The sequence below is a fragment of the Bos indicus genome, chromosome 8, assembly GCF_029378745.1.
Source record: "Bos indicus isolate NIAB-ARS_2022 breed Sahiwal x Tharparkar chromosome 8, NIAB-ARS_B.indTharparkar_mat_pri_1.0, whole genome shotgun sequence".
NCBI lineage: Eukaryota > Metazoa > Chordata > Mammalia > Artiodactyla > Bovidae > Bos > Bos indicus.
Window position 1 is genome coordinate 57,744,482 of NC_091767.1, and position 23,120 is coordinate 57,767,601.

At 41.4% G+C, this 23,120-nt stretch overlaps 1 protein-coding gene and 1 long non-coding RNA gene across 3 annotated transcripts in view; one reads left to right on the forward strand and one right to left on the reverse strand.

Annotated features, from left to right (window-relative positions):
• The window catches only part of LOC139184557 (uncharacterized), an 84,146-nt gene extending 66,330 nt beyond the window's left edge, over positions 1 to 17,816 (reverse strand). Inside the window, exons 1-2 of one of the 2 annotated variants that reach the window (XR_011568090.1) lie at positions 17,642 to 17,816; positions 14,668 to 14,812 (exon numbers count right to left, since the gene is read on the reverse strand). This is a non-coding gene — a long non-coding RNA (uncharacterized lncRNA). Of the gene's footprint in view, positions 1 to 14,667; positions 14,816 to 17,641 lie in introns of both variants that reach the window. The other variant, XR_011568089.1, reaches the window with a different exon arrangement.
• LOC109562504 (spermatogenesis-associated protein 31D3-like) lies at positions 4,412 to 12,547 on the forward strand. The gene is made up of 4 exons (XM_070794705.1): positions 4,412 to 4,653; positions 7,140 to 7,185; positions 7,774 to 7,834; positions 8,117 to 12,547. Exons 1-4 carry the CDS (start codon positions 4,513 to 4,515, stop codon positions 12,447 to 12,449), a joined length of 4,581 nt encoding a protein of 1,526 aa, XP_070650806.1. The 5' UTR covers positions 4,412 to 4,512; the 3' UTR covers positions 12,450 to 12,547.
• Positions 17,817 to 23,120: the final 5,304 nt, after the last annotated feature.

Sequence of the window (23,120 nt, forward strand, 5' to 3'; positions counted from 1 at the left end):
CTGAATGGTTTGACTTGGAAATGAACAGAGATCATTCTATTGTTTTTGAGACTGCACCCAAGTACTGCATTTTGGACTCTTTTGTTGACTATGAGGGCTACTCCATTTCTTCTAAGGGATTCTTGCCTACAGTAGTAGATATAATGGTCATCTGAATTAAATTCACCCATTCCAGTCCATTTTAGTTCATTGATTCCTAAAATGTTGATGTTCACTCTTGCCATCTCATTTGACCACTTCCAATTTACCTTGATTCATGGACCTAACATTCCAGGTTCCTATGCAATACTGTTTTCTACAGTATCAGATTTTACTTCTATCACCAGTCACATGCACAACTGGGTTTTTCCTTTGGCTCTGTCTCTTCATTCTTTTTGGAGTCATTTCTCCACTCTTCTCTAGTAGCATATTGGGCACCTACCGACTTGGGGTGTTAATCTTTCATGTCATATCTTTCTGGCTTATCATACTGTTCATGTGCTTTTAAATACATACAAGAAAATATTTTTCTTGTCACACAGTTAAAATGAGCTACTGTGTTATGATTAAACATAGTAGATCAAATACACTTGCTTATTATTATAATATCTTCTCAAATGCCATTAAAAGAGTAGATGAAAAGAGGCTCAACATCACTAGCCATCAGGGAAATGAAAACCAAAGTTGCTATGAGATAACATTTCACACACACAGGAATGGCTATAATCAAAAAGTCAGATTCAAACAACTGTTAGTGAGAATTAAAAAAAACTTGAACCCTGATACACTGCTTCTGGTAATGAAAACTGGTGCAAATGTTTTGAAAAACAGTCTGGCAGTGCCTCAGAATATTAAACATAGAGTTACCATGAAAGAAGTGAAAGTGAAAACTGCTCAGTTGTATCAGACTCTTTGTGACCCCATGGACAATACAATCCATGGAATTCTCCAGGCCAGAATACTGGAGTGGGTAGCCTTTCCCTTCTCCAGAAAATCTTCCTAACCCAGGGATCAAACCCAAGTCCCCCACATTGCAGGTGAATTCTTTACCAGCTGAGCCATCAGGGAAGCCCAGAGTTACCATGTGACCCAGCAATTCCACTTCTAGGTATAATATATAATCAAGAGAAATGAAAATATATGTCCGCAAAAAACCTGTAAACAAATGTCTATAGCAATTGTATTCATAAGAGTTAATGGTAGAAATAACCCAAATGTCCATCAACTGATGAATAGGTAAATCAAATACATTCTATCTATGCAGTTAATATTATTTTGGCATAAAAAGCCATAAACTGATACATGTTTCAACATGGCTGAACTGTGAAAACATTATGCTAATAAAGAAGCCAGTCACAAAATGACTACATATGACTCCATTCATATGAAATATCCAATTAGGGAAACCAAGACAGAACAGAACGTAGATTAGTGGTTCCTTACAGCTGCAAGATGGGGGAAGGGGATTATGAGGCTAAAGGTTATGAGGTTCTTTTTAAAGCCATGAAAATATTTTAAAAATTGACTGTAGTAATGCACATATCTGAGTATAATAAAAATCATGGAATTACACACTTTAAATGAGTGAATTGTATGGTGTGCTGTAGTGTGTGCTTAGTCGCTCAGTCATGTCCAACTCTTTGTGACTCCATGGACTGTAGCCCTGCCAAGCTTCTCTGTCCATGGGGATTCTTCAGGCAAGAATACTGGAGTGGGTTGCCATGCCCTCCTCCAGGAAATATTCCCAACCCAGGGATTGAATCCTGGTCTCCCGCACTGTGGGCAGATTCTATACCATCTGAGCCACTAGAGAAGCCCAAGCATACTAGAGTGGGTAGTCTATCCCTTATCCAGGAGAACTTCCTGACTCAGGAATGGAAATGGGGTCTCCTGCACTGGAGGCGGATTCATTACCAGCTGAGCTACCCGGGAAGCCCTAATTGTATGGTATGTGAACTGTGTTTCAATAAACTGTAGAAACAAAGGATTCCAAAGAAGTGCTTGAGGATGACAAGAAGGAGAGAGGATATGGCAATAGATGTCAACACATTTTTAGAAGATGGAAATCTGGCAAAAGAATGATAACTGACAAGCAGAAGAGGCAAAGTGCTGGCAAACCAATTCACACCACAAAATCCTGGAAGATGAATGAGCTGGTGGCACCAGATAAGAAAAATCAGCGGATCCAAGCTATAAATGTGTTGTCCATTTTTTTTTGTTCTGCATTGGGTATAGTTAAAATTTTTGTGGGGGGTGGTACTCTTCTTCAACATTTTCTAAAATCCTGTTGAAATGTGCAGAGGATCCCAGATGTCTTGCTGGGGACAGAGCCTGAGATAACTTTTACGCTGGCATTGTTTACTTCAGGGGTCTGAAGATGGTGGTGGTGGTAGCTGTAGGAATCAAAGCTAGAAATCTCAACAGTTAGGTAAAATCCAGGACAACAAGCAATGTTCTGTTTTTTAAGTGTATTTATATGAAAATAATTAAACTTGTGGAAAAGTTGCATGGATGGTAAAACCATGTACCCTTTATCCAGACTTACCTATTAACATTTTGACCTATTTGAGATCCCTCCCTTTTCTGTCTCTTTGACTCTGCTTCTGTCTTTTTCCCTCCTTTCCTCTCCTTTCTGTTTATATATGAATACACACATATAGACATATATGAAAAATATGCATATATTTCTGAATATTTGAGAAAATACTTTATGTATTATGCACCTTCTCATTGAATATTTCATTGTGTATTTAAGAAAAAAAGATTCTCTTACATATAGTACAATTATTTATCCTTTCAGTAAATGTAACAATGACTTAACAATGGCATAAAACTTTTAACTCATCTATTCATATTCAATTTTTTTTCAATTTATTGAGTAATGTCCTTTGTAATTGTTTTTTTCAAAACCTTCATTAAAGGATTCAGTGTAAAATCACAGATTGCATTTAGTTGTCTTGTGTCTTTAGTCTCCTTTAATCTGGATTAGTGTTTTTTAGTCTTCCTTTTTTATGACAAGGTCATTTTTTGAAGAATATATTTGATGTGTCATCTTTATAACCTCTTTTCTTTTGGTGGAACTTATCTTGCTCAGACTTTAGAGAATGTTTTCACAGTTGGGAATCCTAGGGACCTCAGGGACAGTCAGGACCAGCCTTCCTCTGGAAAAAAAAAAGGAAAAAAAAAAACCCAAAATAACACCAGAGATACAAAGATATGTGGAGGGATTTTTTAAAATAAATACACCTCCTGTGGTCAAGGGAGGTGGGTATTGACAATGGAGTGGGCTTGAAGCGCATATTCCTTTTGGGTAGAAACAATGGTGGCACTGTGGATGCAGAAGACAGGTGAAGGAAGGAGCTGTCATTGCTGGTAAACCCTCCTCAGAGGGGAGGGAAAGAATTAGGTATCTGGGGTCAAGACTGATTCATTAGACTCAATGAGAGAATGCAGGCAAGCAAAGTATGGAAATGACACAGGGGTTAATTTCAGCAGTTTATAATCTAAGGAAGCTATAACGGGTACAACTAGTAAATGACTACAGCTAGTAAATGACTAATAACTAGCATAGGGAGATGAAATAAATGCATGTACACCATTGTGTACATGCATCAACAAAAGTGATGTTATGTCCACAAAGGTATGGAGATGCCAATAGAAATTTTAGTGAAAAGAAAGTAGATGAGAGTGTATTTGGTCCTGCAGGTTGTGTTCTGTAAAATAAAAAAAAAAAAATTTAAATGTTGTTAGGAGAAGAAGGGATTTGTCAGATGAAAGAGGGAGCAGCAGGAAGAGACACTCTATGGGTGGAGGGGGCTAGGTTTGAGAACCTTAAGGGGCTGAATAGCTTAAGAGGGATTTTGGGAAAAAAAGAATTACCCAAGATTTCTAAGTTTTTTGCTATAGGGTCATGAGCGTGCCATGCCCTTGTTTCTCTTTTTGTCATGCTTCCTATTTATTAATATAGGCCACTCTGCACACTTGTGCTTTTTGGTGAATTCTTTTGAGGAGATACGGGGGAGTGGGTGACATATATTTATGCCTCTGGCTCCATGCAGGTAAAGACACATTATATATGAGGGGAAGCTGTAGTTGAAAGCAGAGTAGACCTTGGAGGTGTAAATCCCTTGGCACAGCAGAGTTTTATATATTATGTGGGGTCCAAAGGGTGACCATTAGGCAATAAGGTCTCAGTTAATATCTAGGTAACAGGTGGAATAAATAGGAATTTTCACTAAAGTAAATATATGGTATGTGAATGTGTGGTTGGAAAGGTAGATAAGAAGTATCTAAAGGGCCCTGGAGGGATGGATGGATCTGCTGGGTTGGGTGGTGGGGAAGGACTGTGGTTTCATCTTTCTTGTGTTGTCCCCTCCCCCACCCTCAAGAACCTTTGGTGTTTAGCTAAACCTCTGTGATGTGGGCCTAGAACTCTAGTCTAGAATGTGCACTTTAAATGCCCAGATGCCTGAGGCAGCAATGCACTTCTGATGATTTGGATCATCATCTTTGTCTGAAGAAACTTACTGCACCATGGCTGAGTTCCAGCTCAACTTCCTAAGTTTTCCCATCCTTGCCTTTGTGTGTTGGGTGGGGCTCCTTCTTCTGTCACTATGCTACCTAAAGGGGAACTCAAGTTTCTCAATATTTTGGAAACAGGGAGACATCGACCAGGTCAGTAAGCCAGAGTCCCTCAAAGATATTAAATCTTTCTTTTCAAATGGATGCATTCAGTGCTATCAGTTTCCCTCCAGGTACTGTTTCTTTTGTATCTCACAAATTTTGACAAGTTGTATTTTAATTTTCATTTAGTTAAAAATTTTTCTTTTTTCTGAGATTTCTTCCTTGACCCATTTGTTAGTAGCATGCTGTTTACTCTTCAAACATTTTGGCATTTTGGCCTTTCTAACTATCTGTAAACGATTCCCAGTTTAATTCTATTATCATCTAAAAACACATTTTGTATGATTTCTAGTTTGCATTTGTTAAGATGCATTTCATGGTCCAGAATGTGGTCTATTTTGGTCAATGTTCCATGTGTGCTTGAGAAGAATGTGTATTCTGTTGTTGGATGGAGTATTCTATAAATGTCAATTAGATCAATTTGACTGATGGTGCTGGTTAGGTCAACTCTACCATTACTGATTTTCTGCCTGCTGAATCTGTCCATTTCTGATAGACGGGAGTTGAAGTCTCCAAAAATAACAGTAGGTTCATCTAATTGTTCTTACAGTTGGGCCAGTTTTTGCTTCCCATATTTTGACAGTCTGTTGTTAGACTGTATACATGTTAAGGATTGTTGTGTCTTCTTAGAGAACTGACCCTTTTGTTGTTATGTACTGTCCCTCTTTATCCCTCGTAACTCTCCTTGTTCTGAAGTCTGCTTTGTCTGAAATTAATATAGCTCCTCCTGCTTCTTTCATCAGTGTTAGCATGGTACAGTATCTTTATTTTTAAAGTGGGTGTTTGGTAGGCAACACATAATTGGATCTTATTTTATCCACTGACAATCTAGCTTTTAATTGAATGTATTTAGACCACTTACATTTAGCAATTTTCTATATGGTTGGATTAATATCCATCATGTCTGTAACTGTTTAGTATTTATTATAAGTATTCTTTTCTTCTTCCCCTCTTTTTGTGCCTTTTCTGGTTTCAAACAAGTACTTTATAGGATTCCCTCTCTCTCTTCTCTTAGCATATCAAGTATTCTATGCCATAGAATTTGCAATATATTCAATACATTAACAACTAATGTACTGACAACTAATACACTGACAACTCAAATCTACTTTCATATAAACACTATACCACTTCATAAGTAGTACAGGTTCTGTTATAACAGAGTTCCCAATTCCTCCCTCCTATCCCTTGTAACACTGATGTCATTTATTTCACCTATCCATATACTATGATCACTCAATACATTATCAGTAGTATCATTAAGTCAATTGAGAATAAGAAAAATGAAAGTGTTTTTTTTTCTTTTACCATCATTGATTCCTTTTCCTCTCTTCCTTTATGAAGACTTGAGATGTTGTTTTCCTTCTTCCTATAGAACTTTTTTTAACATTTATTCCAGGGAAGATCTGATGTTGCTGACTCAGTTTTCGTTTGTCTTGAGACAGTTTTTATTTCTCCTTTACTTTTGAAGGATAATTTCACTAGATAAAAAGTTCTGGAGTGATTTTTTTCTTTCAACACTTTAATATTTCAGTCAATTTTCTTTTTGTTTGCATGGTTTATGATCAAAAGTGAAAGTGAAAGTCACTCAGTCAACTTTTTGTGTCCAATGTCCAATTCTTTGCAACCCATGGACTATACAGTCCATGGAATTCTCCAGGGAGAATACTGGAGTGGGTAGCCTTTCCTTTCTCCAGGGGATCTTCCTAACCCAGGGATCAAATCCAGGTCTCCTGCATTGCAAGTGATTCTTTACTAGCAGAGCCACAAGGAAAGCCCAAGAATACTGGAGTGGGTAGCCTATTCTTTCTCCAGCAGATCTTTAAGACCCAGGAGTCAAACCAGGGTCTCCTGCACTGCAGGTGGATTCTTTACCAACTGAGCTATCAGGGAAGCTCTGATTTATGATGAGAAGCCCATAATTCTCATCCTTGTTCCTCTAGAGGTACGGCATTATTTTCTTCTGTTTTCTTTCAAGATTTTATCTTTCAGGTTCCTACAGCTTTAATAAAATATGTCCAGGTTTAGACTTTCTTAGTATTTATGCTGCTTGGTGTTCTCTGAGCTTCCACAATCTATGGTTAGTCTATCATTAATTTTGGAAAATCTTGGGCTGTTACTTCTTCAAATGTTTCTTCTGTTCTGTTCTTTCTTCTCATTTTAATATTTCTGTTGCATGTATTGATATACTACACATTTTGAAACTGTCTCAATTCTTGGATATTCTGGGTTTAAATATTAAATTTTTTTCTCTTTGCATTTCAATTTGGAAAGTTTCTATTGCTATACATTCAAAATCACTTATTTTTTTAAGAAGAAAAAATTAAAAACATTTTAAACCTTTAAAATTGATAAAAAGAACATAAAAGTCTATTAATTAAGAGTCATATTATTCATGGATAATGAATATATGAGTTTTCTAGAGAGGACTGAGAGAAATGAGCCCCAGGGCTTCATTCTTTTGTTTTTGTTCTCAGCGTCAGGGCAGAACCAGGAGGAGAAGGAAAGGTGGCACACTGAAAGGTAAGGCTCTGCATGTTTCACCGGATCTCTCCAAGGGTGACCCTTCCTGCCTTTTCCATGAGATCCCAGGTCCGTGACCTCTGACGATGTCAGTGGCTAGATACCGTTTCTCTCAGAAACCAGAGGTATCTGGGGAGAGGCTCACGGGGAGGCAGTCCAAGCCTGAGACACTTCTCGGATTCCCTGTTTTTCTCATGGCTGGGCTTGAAACCATGATGGACCTGGGCAATGGGTGTTTCCCCACAGGTGGCCATATGAGATGTCAAGAGTCAGAACTTCTGTGTCCTGACTTTGTATAAGTCCTCTGACTTCCTGGATGATCAGATTCCTCTTTGAGGTAAATAACCATTGACTTTTTCCTCAAAGGGCGGTTCTGAATATCACATGGGAGAATACATATGAAAGCCCTTTGTGAATGATAAGGCAACATATATATTTGAGCCTTGCTATTATTATCACTGACCATGTGATCTTATATTCTAGTTCTTGAGACTCTCCAATCCACCAAGGGTACCACTAAAGGACATTCTACTTAGTCTCCTATAAGTTCTCTTTGTTCCTACCTTCATCACTCTCCTGGTTTCCCAGGTTGGAGAACTTGCCAGAGCGAAGCAGAGGAGGCAAGGAAGGAGCTTTATCTTCTGCAAAGGTGACTAAACATTACCTTCTTTCCTGTATCCCACTTTTTTAGTGGAGTCTTTGAATTTCTAGGGCCTCAGTGAAGCCTGGGATTGACATGGGAGGGAATATCCTCAGATTCAGAATGTGAAAGCCTTGGCAAGAGGGATTAAAAGATACATTGTGAGATTGAAGAAGTCGAAGAATGTGAAAAGATAGTATACATTGGGCAGCCATACTTTTGCCAGAGGTACCAGGGCCTCATGTTTTTTCCTGGTCCTGGCTGTAGTTTTGTACTTCCTATCTCCTGCAGCCCCCTGGGCCAGCATGATGATACCACCTGCTTTCGTCAACTCTTATGTCCAGACCCCTTCTGTGAGGTGTGTAATAACGCAACTGCTGAGGTCAATCGGCTGCTGTTCCTGGAGGCCCTGGAAGATGCTACTTCCTCTGTGTCTCCTTTGGCTTCCACAGCTCCTGTGACTGAGTCATCGTGTACTTTGTCCCCGGCCTTCTCAGCAGTCCCTCCAGGAAACCTACCTCCAGCCTCTCTGCCAGAGCCTTCCTCACTGCCCTCCTCTATTCTCTCCCCTAGCCCAATGACCCCCTTAACTGACTTTTTTTCACCCTCACCAATGGGCCACTCTCTGGCCTCAGAGCCTTTTTCTTCCTTGGATTCTGAATTCCCAGTGGATTATTCCCCACCCAAAACCATTGCTTTCCCCCTTCTCCTACCACATGACACTCAGACAGCAGACCCTGTTGTCCCAGCAGAGGCCACATTGTTTCTGGATACCACTTCCTCTCTTGACCCCACCCTTTCCCAAGATATCAACCCCTTATCAGATTTGTCCCAGACGATGAATCCCACTGATTCTTTTGCTTGTCCTCATGCACCACCAACCCCATTTGTTTCACCACCATCAGACTGCACTTTATCTGTGACTCAACCTAAATCAATTTCCACTTTATTGAAGCCTGTTCTGGAGAAGTCATCTCCAGATAGCCCTAGTGAGTTGTCCACTTGTGTTTCAACAATCAGAGGCACTGAGCATTCAAGTCTATCAATTTCAGACTTCTCTTTGTGGCAAGCTCAGGCCATGAACGGGCTCCTCCCAGCATTACCACACTCTGATTTTCAGCGAGAGCATGTTTCCCTCCATCCACAAGACACTTATCTCTGGGGAGACTCTGTTACAAAGCACAAGGAGGCCAATAGCCATTCTTTCTCTGGCTTTAACATCCGTGGACTCTTGGAGAGACAAATAAAAAACAGAATGGCTTTCCTGAGTTTAGAGAAGAAAGAAAAGGAAGAAGGTCCATTTTCAAAACAAATGTGGTCAGAATACCAACGGACATCTTCAGGGAATTTGTTGCAGTCTCTTGATGTACAGAACACTACAGCCCCCCAAAGTGGCTGGAACAGTGAAAGCAAACCAGAGAAGCTTCACATTTGTCAGCGGCTCTTATATGTCAAGACTTTGGGGGGTAACTTGCAGCAGAAATATAGCCAGCTCTTCTGGGGTCTTCCCTCTTTGCACAGTGAATCCCTAGTGGCTACTCTTCTGGTTTCTAGTAGTAGTTCCCCTCTAGAGTCTCACTTTGTCTTATTCAATGGAATCTGTAATGCTCCTGCAGTCAAAATGCGGGATCGAGAATCTCCACCACTTCTTCATTCCCGTCCCCATCTCCTTCCCCATGTATATCCACCACAATCCTTGCCTCAAACAAAGCCACAATCCCAGTCTCTACCTTTCACTCAGGTCCAGCCCCAGGCCCACCTTCAAGCCCGACTCCCAATCCTATCATCCTCTTCTCCATCCCAAATTAGGGACTGTGGAGTGTCTTTCCACAGATTCCAGAATGAGTCGGACTTTCATATTGCAACTGAAAATCAACATCTGGAGTGGCATGTGTTACAGAAGCAACAGGAAAGTTTGTGGGGTTTAGTTCCTGTGCTCCAAAAATCTCAAGCCACTTGTTCTCAAGCTCATAACCTCCCATTGGTCAACCAGCCATCCCATACCTATGTACCAGTCTCTATCCTTCCTGGCCATTTTCATATCACCAGTGAACCCCAGGAGAAACTGCAGCTCCACGTTCCAAGGAGGCTAATTCCACGCTGGTACCTCCAAGCCTGTAGGAATCTAGAGTCTCTAGCACTGATGGGGCCTCAATGCAAATTAGCAGAAGTACCTCAGCAGAGAGGCAGGCATGTTCAGTTACAACTTTCTGAACTTCAGGGCCAGGGTAGCAACAATATAGAGAAGACTGAATTGGGTCTCCCAGGAAATTTCCATGAGAGGGTCTCAACAAAGTTTCAGCTAAGGGATGACATGAGGAAGAATCTTGGCTATATCCTTGAGAAGAGCCCAGAAGACAGCCCACAAGATAGCTCAGAATGTTACCTAGTGCAGGGTCTGAGGGCTGCCTTGGGGACAAAAACTAACCGTGTGTGTCACTCAAGGAATCACTCAAGGAATGAATTACTAAATATCTCAAGAAAGGACATAGATCGGAATCAAATAAAAAACATTCTTAGATTACATGTGAGCACAAAGTCTTGGCAGATTAGTGTGGGTAGGATTCCTACAAGTGTGTGTCGTTCATGGCTGGCTGACGACAACACTTTGCTTCCTTCTGCAAGCTCCCAAACCAATGTGGAAGACCCACATTCAAAAAACACAATTGTAGGTAAAGTATGCCACCAGATTAGCACTCCAGAGCTTTCTTTTCTTGATCACAATACCCTAAAGGTGCTAGAAGCCCATATTTTAAGGTTTCGTGTGACTCAGAGATGGGGCCTACCCCTCAAGGTTCTTGAATCCATAAAATTCTATATGTTGAGAGAAGCCAAAATATGGCCTCTTCCTCAATTTGACTTTCCCTCCTCAACCACCCATATTTCTGGGGTAGACTCCAAAGATGAGCTTTCCAAGCCTCTTGAAGAAAGATCTAAAACTTCTCAGGGAAGTAAGGTGAGAACCACAAATTCAACCCCCATGCTGGATCATCCTCTCCCTGTTAGCTCATCTGTGGGCCAAGAAGGACAGAGGGCCCCACAACCATCATACTCTGATACCTACCAAAAGCTTGCAGAGGACATTCAGACAATTGAGTGTGGCAGACAGACTTTTCAGCCCGTCACACACAGAAACAAAGACAAAGTAAGTCAGAATGAGACTCTACTGGATGACAGACGCAGCCCAGTGGTGCCCATAAGACAAGGTGGGTATAGACCTGAGCCAAGGAATGAGACCATGAACTTCAGTGATGGAGTAGAAATGATTCAGGGCCGAAAGACAGCGAGGAAAAATTCACAACATTCCACAATGTTCAGTGTGTCCAGGGAGATATTCAGGGCCAAGGAGCTTCATGCTCTTGAATCACAATCCTGTAACATCTTGCCAACCAGCAAATTGAGAAGCTCCCAAATGACAAAGGTCAAAATGATTAAAGCAGAAACTACCCTGACCACTCAATGTCCCCCACCAAAAATATCTGTTCCCCAAGATTCTGATATATCAGACTTTCAAAAACAGATTCTTACTGAGTTAAAGTTAAAATTCAAGAATAAGGAGCATAGCCAGGCTGACCACTGTCCCACAGACATGACCCCGACTTCAAGTAGGTTGCCTTCCAAGTCTTCACAGACTCTTGCCCAGAGTGTCTCCACTGGGGACATGGCAGCTTCCCAGGTGCCAAACATCCACTCGGAGGACAGTGGGACCAGCATGGAGCAGAGGCAGGATCCATCTAAGCATGTACTATTGAAGTGCCAGGATAATAACGTCCCACCTGCTGCAGAGAGAAAGCCTTTGGGTTCCAAAGCAGGAGAATACAGAAGTGAAAATTCAGGAGCAGGGATGTCTACAGGCAGAAAGAAGTGCCACCTTGTTGAGGAAAGAGAATTAAAGGACACTTCCTCATCTCTGTCACAGAATGAGCAGCTTCCTCCTGAAAGTTTCTTCAGAAAAAAGATGAGGCGATTTTTTCAGTGGATTGATTTCATGAGAAAAACAAAAGACCAGGAAAGTCCCCATCAAAAAGCCAAATTCATGTCAACCTTTGCACAGCACCAAGACTCAACTGAAAGTGCAGCTCTCTTTGTGAGTCATGGGCCCCTTGAAGCTCACGAGCTCATGAGAGCCATTGGGAAGATCCTAGAAGAGAAGCTGGCATGTAGGTTTGAATCTGAGGCCTTGGAATTAAGTCAGCGCAAGAAAGAACTGCAGACCCAGGTAATGCCTGGTAAGGGACATCCCTCCAACTATGGTGCTCTCCCTGACTTACAGCAAGAGGAATGGGTAAGTCCCAAGTCCTCAAACCAAGAAGCTGTTTATGCTGATCAGAGTTGTCTTACAAGTGTCAGACAGAACAGAGATGGGGTCAGACATCCCCCAAAAGATGTGGCCTTTGAGGATCAGGTTTTATGTCAGAATCAACCCTCTTCCCTGCCCTCCAGGGAGCTGGTAAGCCATCCAAGCCCCACCTGTGTGCGTCAAGAATGCCAGATCCCTCCAGCCCCCCTCACTCCTGAAGAAGACACTGTGTTCAGAGATCTAACTCTTCTATTCAAACAGAAATCACTTCTCCAGCATTTTGAGGGAGAAGAAATTTCTCCAAACGACTCATTCAGTCACTGAGAAAACCTTGCAGTTTTCATGATAAGACATTCTCAGATGAAAACAATCTTCCTTTAGTAAATCGAGAATTTTGATCCTCCTCAATAAATGTTCTAATAGAGAAACACTAATTAATGCTCTCTGTGTACTGCACTGGGTGCATGGGTTTTAGTTATCCTGGTACTTGTATGTGGGAAATGGAAGGAGTAGTTCAGTTCATTCTGATTTCCTCTCGGTGTCTAAGAGGCTTCCTTGCGGGGAGCCTGACAGTGGTCTTCTCAGTTTTATCCTGGAGTCCTTTATTTGATCCTGCTCTGATATCCTCTACCTAAAAAACTTAATTATTTTTATTAAAAAGTACAAAAATTTACTCTAGAAATTTTCAGGCTTTTGAAAAGTGAGAAGATATCTTAAAGTCTAGAACTTGGCTTAAACTATCTTTTCATCTGCTCTCAAACTATCCTGAGCCATATACAGCTATAGAGTGGAATGAGTTACTCTAGCATAATATAGCCAGATTTGACTCTTGTTGCCTCAAAAAGTTTTAGAGAATGTTTAGGCCTTGAAGTTAGTGGTAGACAGAAATCTTCCTCTTAGATCTCTTGGTGAGGAATAAATGTCCTGCAATGAAGAACTCTTTCATCCTTTATGAATTTTGTGGTGATGGGCCACATCTCCCACTCCTTGCTGCTGCTAAGTCACTTCAGTCGTGTCCGACTCTGTGCGACCCCATAGATGGCAGCCCACCAGGCTCCCCCGTCCCTGGGATTCTCCAGGCAGTAACACTGGAGTGGGTTGCCATTTCCTTCTCCAATGCATGAAAGTGAAAAGTGAAAGTGAAGTCGCTCAGTCGTGTCCTACTCCTAGCGACCCCATGGACTGCAGCCTTCCATGCTCCTCCGTCCATGGGATTTTCCAGGCAAGAGTACTGGAGTGGGGTGCCATTGCCTTCTCCGTCTCCCATGCCTTACCCGACCCTAATGAAAATAAGTAGCAGTTCACCGTTTACCTTTCCTCTACCCTTACTGGAGCAGTAGGGAAGACAGAATTTGCAGCTCTGAAAAGGCTGAGGGATGTGAATATTTTCTTGAAGACGGTCTTACTTTTGTTTAGAAAATGTTCCTGATCCCAGAGTAACTCACAGGTAGGTGGTCATTGAATGAGGTGTATACAGATAGATAGGCTTTACAATTGTGGACACTGGCCTGGCCAGGGTCAGAATTCAGCAGATTCTTCTGGCTGAAGAATCTGCTGCACGTGGGATGTTTAATCTGGAAAGCATATTTTGAGCTTGATGATGAGGTCTCCCTGCTTGTGAAAGCACCTCAAGGAACAGGAAGAGCTGCTCTTCAAGGAAATCTCTTCAGGGTGGTATTATTGTAAAACGAAGAGATCACCTGGCCACTGTTGGCAGGAATGGCCATTGGGCAGCCACCCAGAATTTTGGGGAAAAGGAGAGAGTAAATAAAATGTAATGATGGAGTGAGTGGGAAAGGAAGACAAAAATGAGAAGGGAAAGAATGACATCATCATCACTACTTATGATCCCATACTGACCACCCACCCACTTCACCCAACACAACCCTACCTATGCCTCCAGCAGCTCCTGGAGACTAATCAGGGCTTTTAGAGTATGATGATACCATTTAAGCGTAAGAGTATATGGGGTAATTTCTGAGAACGAAGACAGTATTCCTAGGGATGACATCAGAGGGATGTACTCCTATTCAGTGCCTGACTTTCTAGTCATGCTACATCTTTCACCAAGATCACAGTAATTTAGGTGTGTATTAGTTATCTACTACTGAATAACATGAAAGTGAAAGCCACTCAGTCGTGTCCGACTCTTTGTGACCATATGAACTGTATAGTCCGTGGAATACTATACAGTCCATGGAATTATCCAGGCCAGAATACTGAAATGGATAGCCGTTTCCTTCTCCAGGGGATCTTCCCAACCAAGGGATCAAACACAGGTCTCCTGCATTGCAGGCAGATTCTTTATCAGCTGAGCCACCAGGGAAGCCCCCTGCTGTAAAATGAACATCCTCAAATTCAGAGGCTTAAAAAAAACCACTTATTTACTATCTCACAGTTTTTGTGGTCAGGAATTCAGGCAAGACCTATCCGGGTTCTCTGCTTTAAGGTCTCTCACATGGCTGCATTTAAGGCATCAGCTGGGGCTGGGGTATCATCTAAAGGTATGACTGTAGAAAGACCCACTTCAGTGATCACTTACATAACTGCTGGCAAGATGAAGTTCCTCAAAGCCTGTTGGACTGAGATCTTCAATTCCTTGACTGTTGGCTGGAGCTGGCTGGAGTCTATCCTCAGTTCCTGGCCATGTGGGCCTCTCCAGTGCTTCATCAGGTTCAGAAGACAGTCTGCTAGGAAGAAAGAAGTTACGATATTTTGTAAACTAATAGTGGAATTGATATTCCATTACCTTTTTCCTTATTCTATTAAAAGCAAATTACTAAGTTCAACCTACATTCAAGGGGATGAGTAATTACATCAGGGTGTGACTATCAGGAGGTAGGGATCATTGGGACCTTCTTAGAAGTCTTCCTAAGACAAGGTTTTCTTCTTGGTCACCCAACTCAGTTAACTGAAGCAAAATTGGCCAGAGGTGTCAAGTGTATCCTTGCCTTCATTCACATTCATATCATCAAGGTGAAAGCTATTTAATAGTTAAGTAGAGCAGTGGCTGGTAAGAAAAACAAAGAGGTTGGAGTGTCCAAAGGAGGTGGGAAAGTAGGCATGGAGGTAAAGGTGGTGTGGGGTCACCTCGAATAATCAGGTGAAAGGAGGCCTTAGAACTACCTGACTCACTACCGCCAGTGTACAGACTTGAGAGAGAAAAAAATTAGATGCAATATATTTCATCCTGCCTCCCCCAATATCTCCCCTCTGCTCTAGCTTTCAGATCGTAGGGCTAAAGAAGCTAACTTCAAGTTCTGTAGAGACAGCCATGCTTACAGAGGAAGCAAATCCTACAGATTTCAAGGTTTAAATCTGCTCTTATCAGTGTATTTAATATAGAGTTGGGAAATAACTACTTCACTTGCACAGGGGCTGAGACTGTAAATAGGGTTAGTTTCCCAGACGACAAGACAGGAGCTGTTTACAGAAGGTAAGTGAAGGCTGAGTCTTCAAAAAAAAAAAAAAAAAAAAATCAGATATTTATCATAGCCCTCTGTCTCACTGCCCCACTTTACCTTCCTGTCCAGAGTCATGACACTGATTGAAGGTTAGAATTGCAGGAAATGCAAATCCTGTGTAGATTTGGGGAGATCAAAGAGTCTCTGGACAGGAACTCAAAGTGGGAGGAATCAATCAGAGGTCTAATATTCATGTGAATAGACCATCCAATAATCTGACCTCTCACTGTCTATCCCTTTTCAACCTATGGCCCTTTACCTCCATTCCAGTTCAGTTATGGCCATATTCTAGAACTCGTCATCAGAATATTTTTTCGCTCTGAAAAAATATAGTTTGACATTTCACCCTTTACTCTTTCAGCTTATGCCCTTGGTATGTCAATTCCTCAACCTGCTCAGGAACTACAAGCCACTCGTTCATCTGATAACCTTCTATCTTTATCTCTTCCTCCAAGGAAAACTTCATGGTCTATCACTTAACCACACACTTAAATAGCTCTAAAGTTGTTTAGTCAATAAGTTGTGTCGGACTCTTTTGCAACCCCAAGGAATACCAGGCTCCTCTGTCCATGGGATTCTCCAGGCAAGAATACTGGAGTGGGTTGCCATTTCCTTCTACAGGGGATCTTACCAACCCAGGGACTGAACCCGCATCTCTGGCATTGGCAGGCGGATTCTTTACCACAGAGCCACCAGAGAAGTCTTCAAAAAAGAGCTCTAAAGCACCTTCCCCATTTTCCTTTCATATGTCCTTGCCTGGCTGCTGCTGATAAGTTGTTTCAGTTGTATTCGACTCTGTGCGACCCCATAGACAGCAGCCCACCAGGCTCCCCCGTCCCTGGGATTCTCCAGGCAAGAACACTGGAGTGGGTTGCCATTTCCTTCTCCAATGCATGAAAGGGAAAAGTGAAAGTGAAGTCGCTCAGTCGTATCCGACTCCCAGCGACCCCATGGACCGCAGCCTACCAGGCCCCTCCATCCATGGGATTTTCCAGGCAAGAGTACTGGAGTGGGTTGCCATTGCCTTCCTGGCAAAACCTAACTATACCTTTTCTAGTGCATGCAGGCCAGTGTTATCAGTGGCTCTGTCATGTCTGACTCTTCGGGATCCCAGGGATCCCAGGGATTATAGCCTGACATGTTCCTTTAGATTATCCTGGCAGAAATAATGAGGTGGGTTGCCATTTCCTCCTCCAGGGGCTCTTCCAAGGATTGAAACCATGCATGAGGCTCCTGCATTGGCAGGCGGATTCTTTACCACTGAGCCACCTGGGAAGCCCTGCCTTCTAATAAACATCTGATTCCTCTTGGGTAAAATCATACAATTAAGTACGTTGGTACCACCATAGATTGGTATTTATGTTCTACAACTAACAGTCAGCTCCAACACTGTCTGAAAACAATCCATTCATTCTTTCTACGTTTACTATGTATTTGGCACTTAGGACACACCAGTGAAGGACACAAAGCTCCTGTCTTTGTGGAGCTCATGATTGTTTTCTTAATCAATTCTCTTGCCTACTTTCAGGTTCCTACAACTCCACATTCTTCACTCTTACAGCACATGTGCTGGACCACCACATGGGAATGAATACTCACAAAATGGGGACTTTTCATCATAAAAACTTCAAAACAACAAGACCAAACATGAATCCTCATACTTTCTCTCCTCTTTCCTTCATACTATACTGAAAGGTTTCACTCAGATGCTGTCTTTGATTCCCCCACATTGGGATCTGTCCTTGTTTTCCAATTCATAACACTTTTCACATGGTGTAGAACACGTTTGGCGTAATCACCTTCTCAGAGGACAGAAATAAAGTTTACCTCATCACAGCTGCACATACCTAGTGGAGCTCAGAAACTTCTGGTGAAAATGGAAAATGAAGGAATTTCTACACGGAGGCTCAGCCCAGTGTGCTCTGCACTGGTGTCACGCCCAGGGGTGTGGACATGTTCAGAGGCGGGGCCGTGTCAGGGGCAAGGCCTGAGAGGCTGTGGGTATCGCTTCCTAATGGCGACTGCACCTGGCTGTTTCGGGAGACGTCTTACCTCAGAATTCTGAGTCCTATTTCCATCGCTTCTGGAAGACAGAAGTTGAGATTTCACTCAAAGACAGGTTCTGACCAAGGTTTCTGGACACTTCCCCTTGTCCTGTTTGAAGAGTCGTCAGCCATTTTCATCCCAGTCTGCGGGCCTCGAAGCTTCTCATTCCTGAAACTCCCACACCAGGCCGTTGCCTCGGAAGCCCTGGGGGCAGGGCTGCGCCTGCCCGAGACACGCCCCTCCCCGCAGGGGACTCTCGGGGAACTCCGTAGGGGCGGTCTTAGTCCCAGATATGGTAACCACATTGACCACTGTTAAGTCTATACCTTGCACTGGCTGCCTGGGCTTGCTCAGGTGCCCTGAGTCTCAGCTCTCATCCATGAAGTGCTGAGATGCTAATATGAACTAATGGGGTTGACCTTGAGAACGAATGGACAAGTGAAGAGCTTTGAACAGTCTTAAAGGCCGATGTTAAGGAATGGGCTGGGGGCCCTAAGGCAGTTACCATGGGAGTCTTGCCAGTGCTCAGAGTCCAGGGCCGTGCAAGTGCCTGCACAGCTTAGAAGGATGGTGAGACACCCAGTGTGCCACTAAGTTGCTTCAGTCGTGTCCGACCCCTATGAACTGTAGCTAGCGAGGGTCCTCTGTCTATGGGATTCACCTGGCAAGAATAGGAGTGGGTGGCTATGCCGTCCTCCAGGGGATTTTCCCAACCCAGGGATCAAACCTGCTCTCCTGCGTTGGCAAATTGTTTGTACTAGCGCCTCCTGGGAAGCTTCTCCGCATGCACCTACCTCTCCCTCTCTCCCCCCACCTCCAGTCCATACACTGCATTAAGAAATCATCTCTGATTCTCTGCAGGACCAGAGTATAAGAAGGATCCTCACAGTCCTCAGGTGGTGGTTTTCAGAGGTACCCAAAGTGCTTTAATTCCGCTTGGGACTGATCAGTGAGGAGTAGTTGTGGGAACCCCAGATAAATGCCAATCAAGGCGTTAGTGTCAGTGGACAAAGAGGGCAGAGGCTGAACCATTCCTTGTGCTCTGCAAGATCCAGGACAGCAAGACATGAGGCTCTCAGGCAGAAAGGATTCGGCTTTTTTGCAGGGCAGAAGATCTCAGGTGATGTGCTCGGTCGCTTCTATCACTTCTGACTCCTGGCGACCCCAAGGATTGTAGCCCTCCAGGCTCCTCTGTCTATGGTATTTTCCAGGCAATACTGGAGCGTGTAGCCATTTCCTTCTCCAGGGGATCTTCCCCACCCAGCGATGGAACTGGAGTCTCCGTAGTCTCCGGCACTGCAGGCAGAGACCTTACCGTTGAGCCACCGGGAAATCCTGAACATCTCAGGTAATGTCTTCAATTGCAGATATTGATATGTTCTTGGATTATTGAGGGCTTAACAGTGTATTCAGGTTCTGTGTTAATTAGGAACTGTAGCCGTGTTTACCTTAATAAGAGGGAAGATAATCCCTTTTTTTGGTGACTATTTTCCCTTTTAGAAAGTATTATTTAGTGAATTTCAAAGATGTGGAAAAGTAGAAGAAAGAATTTCATAGATTCTTGCCATCAAAATAGTTACTGTTAACTTTTTGATGCATTTGTTTCCCAGGTTTTGCTATGCCTAATTTTACATTGCTTGAATAATATGTACTTTAAAAGAAAAACAACCGCTATCATAAACATTTTAATGTTATTATAAACTTTCAGAAGTAACATTTTTAATCATGACATCCTAAGTGCTATAGTATTAAATTCTAATTTTTGTTGACATTTGGAAAGTTTATATTTTTTTAAAAAAGTTTAATATTTGATGCTGCATGTTTGGTCATAATTGTACTTGTTTATAAACTTTCTTATTACAAAGTTTACAAAGCATAAAGCTCTTCCTAAATATCTGATTAACCCAGGGATGTGCCCTGATATGGATGTTTTTTTCTTTCTCCAGCCTCTTTCAATGAGTAATTCATTTAACGTGGTTAGCTATTTCAGTGGTAGTGTCAAGTCAGTGAAATCAGCTGCTTGGTAAAACATCCTCAGTGTAGAGTCTTCTAAACTTAACCCATTGTCTGCCTTGTTCGCAGTCTTTGTTTCCTCCCTCTTATCTTCCCAGTATCAGTAGCATCTGGACATCCAAGCAAGAAACACAAGAGCCATTTTGTGCTCCTCCCTCTTCATTTTCCCTATTGCTAGTCAGCTACTACATGGATGAACTGATAAAATATGCTGGGCAGAGAAATTCTGGAGTTCTGACAGTGAACTCTGTCCTTTCTAAATAGATGGTAAGATCCTTCAGGTACATTTTTGCAATTAATTTGAAAATATAGCATTGTAAAACAAAAACAGATATTTGATTCCATGTCAAAATTTCTATTTATTTACTTTCTTTTTTGTCTTAATTAAAACATCTTTATTTTTAAAAGTAAAAAAATTTACAGTTTTTGAAGATTACTTTCCATTTGCAGTTATTTCAAAATATTGGCTTTGTTCCCTTTGTTGTTCATTACATCCTTGAGCCTATCTCACACTCAGTAGTTCGTACCTCCCAATTCCCAACCCCTGTATTTCCCGTCCTTTTGCTTCCCTCTGGTAACCACTAGTTTGTTCTCCATATCTATGAGTCTGCTTCTATTTTGTATTTACTACTTTGTTGTATTTTTTATATTCCACATAGAAATAATATCATACAGTATTTGTCTTTTTCTGTGTGACTTATTTCATTTAGCATAATGCCTTCCAAGACAACCCATGCTGCTGCAAATGGCAAAATTTATTTATTTTTTAAAAATGATTGAGTGGTAATCCATTGTATATGTGTGTGTGTGTGTGTGTGTGTGTATACATACCACATTTTCTTTATCCATTCATTTGCTGATGGACACTTAGATTGCTTCCATATCTAGGCACTTGTAAATAGTGCTGCTATGAACATTGGGGTGCATGTATCTATTGAAATGATTTTTTTTGATACACATCCAGGAGTGGAATAGCTGGGTTATATGGTAGTTCTAGTTTTACTTTTTTGAGAACCCTCTGTCCTGTTTTCCATAATTGTTGTTTAGTCAGTAAGTCATATCTGACTCTTTGCGACCCCATGGACTGTAGCCTGCCAGGCTCCTCTGTCCATGGGATTTTCCAGGCGAGAATACAGGAATGGGTTGCCTTTTCCTTCTCCAGTTTTCCATAGTGGCTGCAATAATTTACATTCCCCCAGCAGTGTAGGAGGTTTCTCTTTTCTTCATATACTCCCCAACATTAGTTCTTTGTGTTCTTTCTTTAATTTATTATTTTTTTATTGAAGAATAATTGCTTTACAGAATTTTTCTGTTTTCTGTCAAACCTCAGCATGAATCACCCATAGGTATACATATATCCCCTTCCTTTTGAACCTCCCTCCCATCTCCCTCCCCATTCCACCCCTCTAGGTTGATACAGAGTGCCTGTTTGAGTTTCCTGAGCCATACAGCAAATTCCCATTGGCTATCTATTTTACATAGGGTAATATAAGTTTCCATGTTACGCTTTCCGTACATCTCACCCTCTCCTCCCCTCTCCGTGTGTCCATATGTCTATTCTCTATATCTGTTTCTCCATTGTTGCCCTGTAAATAAATTCTTCAGTACCATTTTTCTAGATTCCAATGATATGCATTAGAATATGGTATTTATCTTTCTCTTTCTGACTCACTTCACTCTGTATAATAGGTTCTAGGTTCATCCACCTCATTAGAACGGACTCAAATGTGTTCCTTTTTATGGTTGAGTAATATTCCATTGTGTATATGTACCACAAATTCTTTATCCATTTGTCTGTCGATGTACATCTAGGTTGCTTCCATGTTCTAGCTACTGTAAATAGTGCTGCAGTAAACAGGGGGATACATGTGTTTCTTTCAATTTTGGTTTCCTTGGGGTATATGCCTAGGAGTGGGATTGCTGGGTCATATGGTAGTTTTATTCCTAGTTTTTTAAGGAATCTCCATACCGTCTTCCATAGTGGCTGCATCAGTCTACATTCCCACCAACAGTGCAAGAACGTTCCCTTTTCCCCACACCCTCTCCAGCATTTACTGTTCGTAGACTTTTTGATGAGGGCCATTTTGTCCAGTGTTAGGTAGTTTTGATTTGCATTTCTCTAATGATAAACAATGTTGAGCATCTTTTCATGTGTTTGTTAGCCATCTATATATCTTCTTTGGAGAAATGTCTATATAGGTCTTTCCCCACTTTTTGATTGGGTTGCTTGTTTTTCTGGTATTGAATTGTTAGAGCTGCTTGTATATTTTTGAAATTAATCCTTTGTCAGTTGTTTCATTTGCTATTATTTTCTCCCATTCTGATGGTTGTCTTTTCAACTTGCTTATAGTTTCCTTTGCTATGTAAAAGCTTTTAAGTTTAATCAGGTCTGACCTGTTTACTTTTGTTTTTATTTCCATTACTCTAGGATGTGGTTCATAGAGGATCTTGCTTTGATTTATGTCATTGACTGTTCTGCCTATGTTTTCCTCTAAGAGTTTTATAGTTTCTGGTCTTACATTTAGGCCTTTAATCCATTTCAAGTTTATCCTTGTGTGTGGTGTTAGGACATGTTCTAATTTTATTCTTTTACATGTAGCTGTCCAGTTTTCCCAGCACCATTTATGGAAGAGGCTGTCTTTGCCCCAGTGTATATTCTTGATTCTTTTGTCAAAAATAAGGTACCCATAGGTGCATGGGTTTATTTCTGGGCTTTATATCTTGTTCCATTGGTCTATATTTCTGTTTTTGTGCCAGTACCATACTGTCTTGATAACTGTAGCTTTGTAGTATAATCTGAAGTTGAGAAGGTTGATTCCTCCAGCTCCATTCTTCTTTCTCAAGACTGCTTTGGATATTCGGGTCTTTTGTATTTCCATATGAATTGTGAAATTTTTTGTTCTAGTTCTGTGAAAAATGCCATTGGTAATTTGATAGGGATCGCATTAAATCTGTAGATTGCATTTAGTAATATGTCATTTTCACAATATTGATTCTTCATACCCAGGAACATGGAATATCTCTCCATCTGTTATGTCATCTTTGATTTCTTTCATTAGCATCTTATGATTTTCTGTGTACAGTATTTTTTGTCTCCTTAGGTAGGTTTATTCCTAGATATTTAATTCTTTTTGTTGCAGTGGTGGATGGGATTGATTCCTTAATTTCTCTTTCTGATTTTTCATTGTTAGTCTAGAGAAATGCAAGTGATTTCTGTGTATTGATTTTGTATCCTGCAACTTTGCTAAATTCACTGAATAGCTCTAGTAATTTTCTGATACTATCTTTAGGGTTTTCTATGTACAGTATCATGTCAACTGCAAACAGTGAGAGCTTTACTTCTTTTCTTATCTGGATTCCTTTTATTTCTTCTTAGATCGCTAATAATATGGTATATCACGTTGATTGATTTGCATATATTGAAGAATCCTTGCATCCCTGGAATAAACCCAACTTGATCATGGTGTATGAG

What these genes read in the sequence shown, in the direction of transcription:
- LOC109562504 (XM_070794705.1), top strand. Translation starts at nt 4,513, where the DNA reads ATGGCTGAGTTCCAGCTCAACTTCCTAAGTTTTCCCATCCTTGCCTTT. An exon ending in AACAGGGAGACATCGACCAG is followed by an intron (nt 4,654 to 7,139) that starts GTCAGTAAGCCA and finishes TTTTGTTCTCAG; the next exon opens with CGTCAGGGCAGAACCAGGAG. An exon ending in GAGCTTTATCTTCTGCAAAG is followed by an intron (nt 7,835 to 8,116) that starts GTGACTAAACAT and finishes TATCTCCTGCAG; the next exon opens with CCCCCTGGGCCAGCATGATG.